The sequence below is a fragment of the Crocodylus porosus genome, unplaced genomic scaffold (assembly GCF_001723895.1).
Source record: "Crocodylus porosus isolate Cpor-Errol unplaced genomic scaffold, CroPor_comp1, whole genome shotgun sequence".
Lineage (NCBI taxonomy): Eukaryota > Metazoa > Chordata > Crocodylia > Crocodylidae > Crocodylus > Crocodylus porosus.
This window is the reverse complement of record NW_017728886.1, coordinates 196853061-196863998: the sequence shown is the minus strand read 5'-3', so window position 1 is coordinate 196863998 and position 10938 is coordinate 196853061. Positions and strand designations below refer to the sequence as shown.

The following is a 10938-nucleotide window of genomic DNA, read 5'->3' as shown; positions in this document are numbered from 1 at the left end:
CTACAGACCACCAAACCAGGAGGAAGAGCTCGAGCTGGAGTTCTCTCGAACTGGCAGAGGCTGTGGACACATGGGACGTGGTCGTCTTGGGTGACTTCAATTACCCAGACATCTCTTGGGAGGAACGCTCGGCCAAGTCGGATTGGTCGTGTTGCTTCCTAACCAGTATCAAAGAGCTCTACCTGACTTGGGAAGTGCATGGGCCAACCAGAGGTAACACTCTCCTAGACTTGGTCTTGGCCAAAGGAGACGATCTGGTGAATGGCTTGAATATAGAGGTTAGCCTGGGTGACAGTGACCATGAAACTATAACATTCACTGTCCTTTGCAAGGCAGGCAAATCAGCTAGCAGGATTGAAGTTTTGGACTTCAAAAAAGTGGATTTCAACAGGCTCAGGGCAATAGTATGGGAAGAGCTGCGAGATCAGGGACTGAAGGTAAAAGGAGTGCATGGAGAGTGGTTGTTCTTCCAAGACATGATCCTCAAAGTACAAAAAATGTCCAGTCCTGTGCAGAGGAAAGGTAGCTGAAGGGCTGATAAGCTGTCTTGGCTTAATAGGGACATCATAGTTCTCTTGAAAAAGAAGAAAGAGGCATACAAACAATGGAAGCTTGGGACAGTCCCCAAAGAGGACTGTACAGCAACAGCCCACACTTGTAGGGAACAGATTAGAAAGGCTAAGGTGGCAACTGAATTGAAACTAGCAACAGAATTTGAGGACATTAAGAAGTCCTTCTTTAAGTATGTAGGGAACAGGAGGAAAACAAATGGAAATGTGGGACCATTGCTTAACAACTCAGGACAGCTGATTTCCAACACTCGGGAGAAAACTGAACTCCTGAATGACTACTTTGCTTCAATATTTCACTGGACTAAGGGGAAAATCATACTAGATAAGGTTCAGAATGGGCATGGTGGGAATGACCACCTTCCTACTGTTGATGTTGAGCTGATGCATGATCAGTTAGGAAAGTTAGACATAAGTCAGCAGAACTGGGTGAACATCTTCTGAGAATGCTGAAGAAGTTGGCTAGAGTCATCACGGGACGTCTGGCAAAACTCTTCCAAAACTTGTGGTGCTTGGGGGAGGTCCTTGAAGACTGGAAAAGGGCCAATATTGTGCCTATCTTCAAGAAGGGAGGAGAGAGGACTGGGGCAACTATAGGCCAATTAGCCTGACTTCTATCCCAGGGAAAATCCTGGAAAAATTCATCAAGGAGTCTGTGTGTGATATGCTTGCAGGAGGTGGGATTCTGAATGACAGCCAGCATGGCTTTGTTGTGGGTAGGTCTTGTCTTACCAATCTCATCTCCTTCTATGACAAGGTAACTCTCCACCTGGATAAGAGAGAGGAGGGTGACATTGTATACCGAGACTTCTAAAAAGCCTTTCATCTAGTATCCCATGATGTTCTTATGGGAAAATTGGAGGATTGCGGGCTCAACTGCTAGACAGGTGGGTAGGGACCTGGCTACAGGGTAGGACTCAGAGTTCTAATGAATGGATCTGTGTCGTCTTGGTGAAGGGGTCAGCGGTGTCCCTCACAGATCTGTGCTTGATCCAGCGTTTCTCAGCATCTTTATCAGTGATTTGAATGTGGGGGTGAAGAGCTCACTGGCCAAGTTGGTGGATGATACCAAGTTATGGGGGAGCATAGTCACGTTTGAAGATAGGCTGCAGATACAGGTGGACCTAGACAGGCAGAACCAGATGAAGTTCAGCACTGAGAAGTGTAAGGTGCTTCATCTGGGGATGACCAATCCCCAACATACTTTCAGGCTTGATGGCACCAAACTGATTAGGACCAGGACTGAAAGGGACCTACAGGTAGTAATAGACCATTAGGGCTGTGCGAAATTTCAGCAGCCGATTCATTCCAAAGGTGTTTTGGGCTGTTTTAGTGTCCAAAGCACTGAATCTGAAGGATTCAAAACAAGGCTCTAAAACATTTCAGGGTGTTTCAGAGCTGGGCTTGCAGGGAAACAAAAACCAAGAAGGAGGGGAAAGGGTTGGGGAAGGACAGCTCTGATATTGACATCTAGCTCCCCGTTCAATTCCCCAGCTCTCTGATCACTTTCCCCAGCTCTCTGATCATTTCCCTGGTTCTTCTTGTGGGGGCACAGACCCCCCGATCTGCACGCGGGGTTTCAGCAGGCTGCCACTGCAGGGTGGGGCCAGCAGCAGCTGCTCGGTGCAGCCCAAGCTGCTGGGGGAATGATCAAAGAGTTAGGTTAGCGAACCAAGGGCTGAAGAGCAGAGACCTGTGCTGGGGTCTCCTTGCCTCTGCTGCCCGCCCTGCACAGCCCCATGTCACTGGGGTAGTGTGGGATGGGCAGGGGCTGTGAGGACACCCCAGCAGAGAGTCATGCAGCAGAGACCAGCAGGCTTGCTTGTTGCTCTGTGCTGCTTCCCTTCCCCGTGACCCATTGTGACCAGGGATCAGAGATCCGCATGGGGGTCTTCTCATCTGCATGGAGGGCAGTGGCCCTCCTACTCCCCCAGACATGCCACCCACAGCCCTGTCCTGCTCCCCACTGGGGCCCTGCAGCACCCAGCCCCAAGCCCTCCCCAGCTTGATAGGGCTGTGCGAATCTTCTCTTGCAGCCCATTTGAAATGGATTCAGCCGAAACAAAACAGGACAGTGATCCAAAACACTGAAATGAATCACTGTCCTCCAAAATAGCCAAATCTGAAACTGAAAACACAGCCATTCACACAGCCCTATAGACCGTACTATGAACATGAGCCGTCAGTGCGGTGTTGTAGCCAGCAGGGCAAACAATACTCTGGCATGCATGAACCGATGCATCCCAAGCAAAACCAAGGAAGTGGTGCTGAGTAAAGCCAAAGAATTGGTAAGACTGCAGCTGGTGTACTGCGTCCAGTTCTGGGTGCTGCACTTCTAGAAGGATGTGAAAAAGCTTGAGGGAGTCCGGAGAAGAGCCACCCATATGATCAGAGACTTGCAAGGCAAGCCATATGAGGAAAGGCTGAGGGACTTGGGCCTCTTTCAACCTAAAAAAGAGAAGGCTGAGAGGGGACTTGGTAGCAGTTTACCATTATATCTGGGGAATACATCAAGGGCTTGGCAAACAGCAGTTCACCAGGCACCCTTGGGGAAAACCAGGAGTAATGGTCACAAACTCCTGGAAGACCATTTCAGGCTTAACACTAGGAAAAACTTCTTCACATTTAGGGTATCCAGAATGGAATAAACTCCCTCTGCAGGTGGTGCAATTGATTATCCTGGAAGTCTTCAAGAGATTTCCCCGTTGTCTTTCCTAGTGCAAGGGGGTTGGACCTGACGATCTTATGAGGTCCCTTCCAGCCCCTAACAGTCTATGAATCTATCTATAGATTGTTCTCATTAAACAAAAAATTATTCTTAAAGTCTGGTTGTATTTTATTCAACTTCTCAGTTCACAAGAACATAACAAAATCTACTATGGAACACTAAAACTTACAGAGACCAAAAATGTAGGAAAAAATTATGTACCGGTTACAGTGGACAGTGAGCTGACAGTGTGCCTTTGTTGCAAAGAAGTCTAACAGTGTACTGGGCTGCAGCAGTAGGAGTGTTGCCAGCAGGTCAATGGAAGTGATAATTCCCTTCTATTCTGCACCAATGAGGCCACATCTGGAGTAGTGTTCAGTTTTTGCCCTTGCCCCTTCCCTACAGAAAAGATGTGGACAAATTGGAAGGAGTCCAGAGGAGGGCAACAAATGATGAAGAGGCTGGGGAGCATGGCTTCTGAGGAGAGGCTGAGGGAACTGGGCTTATTTAGTCTAGAGAAGAGTAGACTGAGAGGGAATTTAATTGCAACCTTCAACTACCTGAAGGGGGTTTCAAAAGAGGATGAAGCCAGACTGTTCTCAGTGATGGCAGATGACAGAACAAGGATCAATGGTCTGAAGTTGCAGCAAGGAAGTTTAGGTTAGATATTAGGAAGAATTTTCTCACTCAGAGGGTGGTAAAACACTGGAACAGGTTACCCAGAGAGGTGGTGCAGTCTCCATCCTTGGAGGTTTTTAAGATCTGGCTAGAAAGCCTTGGCTGGGATGATCTAGTTGGGGTTGGTCTTGCTTTGAGCAGCAGGTTAGATTAGATGACCTCCTGAGATCCCGTCCAACCCTAATCTTCTATGATTCTATTGCCTAATCTTACGCACTTGAAGGCTGTTCTGTTGATTTCAGACAGCTAGTTTTGTTATGTAGAGTTGTACCTTGTAGTCTTTAGAGCAGTGATTGTCAAGATTTTTAGACTCAAGGCACCCTGCAAAAAATGCTGGCTTTTTTAATTTTCTTTCTTTTTTTTTTTTTTAACTACAGAAAGATTATAGCACAATTCTGTTGCAGGCAACTCAGATCACAACAGGACAGAATGTTTTTAATCCTACAGATTTCTGTGTGAAATTTTTGGGTTTATTTTGTAATTCATGTTTGCACACCCTTGATAGGATTTCAGATTTTTGTATTGTTTTTCCCTTTTTTTTGAGGAGTGTTCTGGAACAAGTGTACTTCAATATGTTCTAAGTTCATAAATTGCTGAGTTTAGGCTGTTGGAATAGGACAGTTGTGCTGTCTTATTAAAAATTGGTAGCAGTTATTTTCTCCACGTTGTGATGGAACCACTTTCTTAGAAAATGAAGCTACCATCATGCTAACAAGTATCTGGTTTGGTAGGTTATGTTTTTCCTATTTGGTCAAGGATCTGTATCCCTATGATGTCAGGCATTTTGCCTGAAAACTTCAGTGCCTGTTAATTTTTATGAATACTCTGGTTAGTTGATTAGGTTAAAGTTTATCTTTGTTTTTGCTCTTTTCCACCTCTACTAGCTGCTTCTGAAGAAGAAATGATGAAGAAATTTGTGTCCTGGGACAGTGAGAAACTCCTGAACTTCGCTGTGCCTTTTGTAGACATGAAGCCAGTTATTTACCTGGATGTATTCTTGCCTCGTGTGACTGAACTTGCTCTCTCTGCTAGTGACCGGCAGACTAAAGTACTGGCATTTTCATGTTTTCAATTTTATTTAATAGCTATGAGATAATCCTTACAAAAGGACTCCATTCCTGGTGCAGAAAATCCTGTTTTGGATTAAATCCTAGGTTGTCACTTAATTCACAGAAAAGCTGTTCTATAATCCAGTGGTTTCCAACCTTTTTTTTTTTTTTCCTTTTTAATACTGCGGACTGGCATGGGAGTGGGATGGGGTGCACAGAGCCAGCTGCTTCCTACCCAGGGCTGCCCCACCGGGACATGACTGCTGGTCGTGAAAGTCGTTCACTTGGGCGGACAGACAGGGAATCTGAGTTGGGGGCTTGTGCTGTGACCTGGCAGCCAACCCTTTGTGGTGTGGTACCAGGCTGCTGCCCAGTGATTGGGAACCTTTGCTATAATCCATCCAAAAAACTTATAAATAAACTCCTGAGCTCTACTAGATAGCTATGTCTGTTGAGACCTGAACTTGTAGAGTGTAGATGGAGCTTTCTTGCTAACTTTTTAGTTTTGCATTGTCTAGACTTCTCCCTTAATCTTGTTTTTATTTTTCCCCTATCATTTGCTCCAGTTCAGCAAAACACTTAAGCACATACCCTGTGTACTCTGCTTGTTTGGAGCCATAGGTTTCCGAGAGAGCCCAATCCAGTTTGTCCTAGAGTGTACGTTTATGAATGATTTAAATGGTGTTTCTGCAGTTAAATTTTGTTTTAAAAATGTGCACAATTAAATGAGGTAGTGACTTCAGATGGAAGTTGGGACAGAATGTATCTGAATTACTCTAGGTATATGGGTCAGTGCAGTATGGCTCAAAATGAATGCATTGGTATTTATAAACTGGAAGAATTCCAGCACCACTTTGCTGGCCCTTCATCATTTTTCTGTGTCAGTATCCAATATACAACTAAAATGGATGCTTAAACCTTTATTTCAGGTTGCAGCATGTGAACTCTTACATGGCTTAGTTATGTTCATGTTGGGGAAAGCGTCTCAAATGCCAGAAGGACGTCAAGGTTCCTCACCCATGTATCGGCTCTATAAGCGAACATTTCCTGTATTGCTTTGTCTTGCCTGTGATGTAGACCAGGTAAACAGATGCGTGTATTTTGGGGGCTTCCTGGTAAAACACTCGAATACTGATTTGTTGGAATCTTGATCAACTAACAGAAGTATAGTTAAGGCAGCAGTCTTCTATAGTTTAATTCACTGCAAAAGCTTTTCAGAGTATAAGTTGCATTTTGGGGGAAGTTGGTCGTTTTGTATTCCAACAACCTGATCCAGAGGAAAATACTTGAATTTATGACCATTGGTGCCTGGAAATTAAAAAAATTTACATGCAGTTCTAGTATATTGTATCCAAACAATTCAAAATGTACAAAGTTTTATATACGCAGAAAAGTAGGAAAGTATATTTACCTTCAGTTTTCCAGTTTTAAAACTTAATATATGCATGTGCACAGAACTGTGGAACCAAATGTTTCATCCTATCGAAAAAGCTGTAAATTGTTTTTTCAAGAAATTGGATTTTCCCACCTCCAAGCTTAGTTTCTTTTTGAGTACACCAAAATGTAAAGAACAGACATAAGCGTTAAAAAATTGTTGGGGTAAGTGGGTTCTATTCCATTGGACTCGGCAGTTGTATATTGTCTCTAGTGGGTTATGGAATAGAGAAAGATCCCACGCAATCTACTGATTCATTTGATGCACTGGCTGGGGGAGTGTTTGATTGATTGCATGATTTCACAATGATTTTACACTTAATTCATACAACACAATTTTATTTTAAAATTCCTTGCTACGCATATAACACTGCTTAGCTTTAAGAAAAACCACAAACATTAAAAACACAGTAAATACATATTAGAAACAATGCTCCAAATGCACTTCCTTCCCAAACAATGCTATAAGAATTAATATTACAAAAACAACTACAATTACAAGTAAAGGTTAAATTGGAATCACTACTATTGTTTCTCATGGTATACTTACAATCCTAGAATTCCGAGAAACCAAATCCCCAAGGATACTTTCGTTCTTTAGTTATGGTTTTAGGGTTGGTCTCAGCAGTGATAGGAACAAGTCCCCTTCCTTCGGTCCCACTTGGGCGCTCCGCGGCTTCAGTGTGAACGGGAGTTGTTGTTCACGGAGAGGGTGGTTCAGGTGATCAGTCTGATCCAGCCTACACTTGCGATTCTTCCTTCAGTGTTCTGCAAGTGAGGTTACCTCCAAACTGGGACTGTAGGTTACAGTTTTTATTGGGCAAGTTGCCGTCTTGGGCCCCTCCTACCCAAACCTGTCACTACTCCCAAATTTGGGCTCAGATTTTTTACCCGACAGATTCCTTTACTGGGTGTTTGGGAAATTTTTCACATCACTGCTGTGACCTCTTGCCAACCCCTTTCCAAAAGTCCCTAGGTTTCAATCTCTTGGAATGTTTACTTAAGTGTTGCTTTAAGGTTAACTTTGTTAAAGGCCTCTAGAGAGAATTCAAAAACAAGACATTCAGCACGTTGGCTGCAAGGCCTCTAAAGATAAAATTCAGAATCAAGACATTTACCACGTAGGCAAAAACAAGCAATGACCCTAGATAAAAAGATGAACCTTGCCTTTTTTTTTTCTAAACTGGCTAATGGGTATTTATTACAAGCATTCAAACTATTACATTCAATATGACATATGCCAGCAAAAGTTTTCATTTTGCACAGGTTTTGTTCATATGGGATCCTCTAGTTTTGAAATTTTGTCTGCTTGATCTCAAAAACTTTTTGAAATTCAAAATTTAATAGGAAGCAGCTTTACTGTGCTGCATGTGATTGTGAAATAAATAAATTAATTCTGCCATGCCATTATTAGAATGCATCTTTTCATTTTCAGTGCTGGATATGTAATATAAAATTGCTAACTGCTCAGTTTAGCTTGCTTAACAAGTTTGTTTTGGGCTTTGCTTCATTTTTGCCATTGTTAAATGAATGCCTGAGAATAAAATATGTTTAATCTATTGGGAGTTGTTTGTGTTTTATCTCCTCAGGTGACAAGACAGTTATATGAACCTTTAGTCATGCAACTTATTCACTGGTTCACCAACAACAAAAAGTTTGAAAGTCAAGATACAGTGGCATTGTTGGAAGCTATTTTGGTAGGCAGTTTCTCTATTTTTTTCATCCTGTATGATCTTGAAAAGTAAAATAATATCAGCTAAAGGAACAATAAAAGCATGCCCATAATTTATATAAAATGGAGGCATATAAAAAATATGCAAGCCATCTTATTTGCTGCTGCTTTAAATTCTGGTAATGGACTCCATACTCTAATGGATCCCGAATCTATTTTTTTTATTGATGGTATCTAAAGGTCAGCATCTTAAGAATATACGTTAACTGAATTTTTAACCTTGAAAGAACCTAAAGCATTTTATAATCAGCATGTACAAGAAAGTTCTGAACAGAAATTATACATCCTATTTGTAAATCCTTTTCTGCTGATGTTAGGCAAAAGCTTTAACTTCCAAAAAGGGGTTTGCTTTATTCTGATTAAATTACTTTTGTCATAGAAGTATAATCAATTTGTGCTGTGGTTCCCAATCTCTTGGCTCCACAGGCCAGATAACTGGTGTGGGGCCAGTCTGCAAGCCAGACTGGGCCCTGCATGGCAGGATTGAACTTGTCTCTCCTGTGTCTGGAAATTTGACAGTTAGGGAGCCACAGCTAGCTACTACTGCTCCCCTGCCACCACATTTTTGGATCCATGGGGAGCTTTGTGTTCTATAATATAACATGACTCTGTGTGCCAGATTTTGCCCATGGACTGGAGGTTGAACATTATTTGTTTGGTGGATCTTAGAATACTTTTGAAAAAAGGTGAGTGTTTCAGTTTTACAGAGGGGAGGAGCTGAGTTGCAGGAAGGTGAAAAGAGTCTTCAGGTTCTCAGTGCTCTGTCAGTTAGGCAACAATCCCCCTCTTGTTCCCATGCAATACAGACTTTGAAATTCTATGCCCAGCAGATTTAAGAGGACTTTTAAAATATGCAATAGTATTGTACTTCTGCTGCAAAGTATCTTGAATGTTTTCTGTTTGGCTTCAGTGTTTTTATAAAATATTGGATTGTTATTGTTTATTTATAGTGCAGCAATCTGTATTTTAAATTTAGGATGGGATAGTGGATCCTGTTGACAGCACTTTACGAGATTTCTGTGGTCAGTGCATTCGAGAATTTCTGAAGTGGTCCATTAAACAGACAACACCACAGCAGCAAGAGAAAAGTCCAGTGAATACCAAATCTCTCTTCAAGCGACTCTACAGCCTTGCTCTTCACCCAAATGCGTTCAAGAGACTGGGAGCAGCACTTGCTTTTAACAACATTTATAGAGAATTTAGGTGAGTTGGTGGTACTTGAACAGCAACTAAACAGATCTGATTAAAATATGACTATATCAAAGTACGTAAACATGTTGAAAGTAGAACCCAGGTGGATCTTGATTGACAGGTGGTGGTTTATTCCATCCATTCATATGCAAAGAAACTAGGTTTTAGATTCTGTTCAGATTCTTTATAGTGGTTCAGATTCACTCCAGAAATGAAGAGTGTAAATAGTTGGGCTGTATGTGAGTGGAAAACAGGGAGACTGAAGGGGTCAGATTCCATCAAAGGATAAAATAAATATGACAAGCTCTTATTTAGTCAGACAAGGTTCTTTGGGTGAACCTGGTATCTTTTAAACCGACTTAAATATTTGGAAAACAATGATCAAACAAGCGTTTGGGTTCAAAAACCCTTCGTCAGGCTAAGGAAGTTTCTGCAGGTGGTGTGGATGGAATGAAAAGTAAAGAAGCCAGAGGCTGGTCTGGTATGCCTACAAGACAGGTAGTCAGTGAAAATGCAGATTGAGGAGTCAATGGGTGAGAGACAGGTTGGCAGGGGTGAGGGGGTGAATAGTGGAGAGATACTTGGGCAGTCAGATGTCAGGCAGGTTATAATGTGTCATAAATCCAATGTCTGTATTTAGTCCATGATTTTTAGTATCCAGGAGGTTGATGAAGTACAGTTCATAGGCTCGTCTCTGGGAAGTGTTTTGTGAGGGTTTTTTTGAGGATCAGGACTGAGAGATTGGAGAGAGAGTGGTTTTCTTGTGAGAAATGTGCCCCCACAGGTAATTGGGTATTCCTGCCATTGATAGATTTCTGGTGTGCATTAATTCTGGTGTGCAGTTGTTGTTTGGTCTCTCCTATGTATTTTCCATCAGGGCATTTGGTGCATTGGATGAGATGTATTACATTTCTGGAGGTGCAGCTGTAAGATCCAGGAATGCTGATGGCTCTGTTGTGGGGTGTAGTAATTGTGGGGTGGTGGAGATGTGTTGGCAGGTTTTGCATTTCTTGTCATGGCATGGTCTGGATCCATTTGGCGTGTTCTAAGCTGTGGAAATTTTGCTTCTTGTGATGAGGTTAGCGAGGTTCGGGCTTGTTTGAAGGCTAGGATGGGTGGCTTTGGGAAGATCTTTTTAAGAGTAGGGTCTCTTTCTAGTATGGGTTGCAATTGTTTGAGGATTTTCTGTATGTCCTTAGACCGACATGGCTACGACCTACACCCCTGTAAGCTCTTATTTATGCATTTAGTTTCAAAGTGGTGGACAGCTGATCTTTGTTTTGGCAGTTGAGGACCAACATTTTATGCTGCGTTTAGGAGGGCATTTCGTTGTAGTTGTTTGTCATCTTTGTTACTTTCAGAGAAGCTTTTACTCCTTTAATTTTTATATTTTGTATTAGAGTTTGATATTCAGTTGTTCTTTTTTGCTCCCATTTATGTTTTTTACCAAATGCACTTTATTTTTCTTCCTATAGGGAAGAAAATTCCTTGGTGGAGCAGTTTGCATTTGAAGCATTAGTTGTATTTATTGAAAGCCTGGCCTTAACCCATACAGATGAGAAATCACTAGGTGAGTTG

The 10938-nt window shown here is 42.2% G+C and overlaps 1 protein-coding gene across 1 annotated transcript in view; it reads left to right on the top strand.

Moving 5' to 3' along the window:
- PRKDC (protein kinase, DNA-activated, catalytic polypeptide) overlaps positions 1-10938 on the top strand; it is a 131690-nt gene that overhangs the window by 28201 nt on the left and 92551 nt on the right. The window contains exons 24-28 of the mRNA XM_019542262.1: positions 4839-5002; positions 5933-6085; positions 8027-8134; positions 9146-9372; positions 10836-10930. Coding sequence (XP_019397807.1) covers positions 4839-5002; positions 5933-6085; positions 8027-8134; positions 9146-9372; positions 10836-10930 — 747 coding nt within the window. The remainder of the gene's footprint in view (positions 1-4838; positions 5003-5932; positions 6086-8026; positions 8135-9145; positions 9373-10835; positions 10931-10938) is intronic.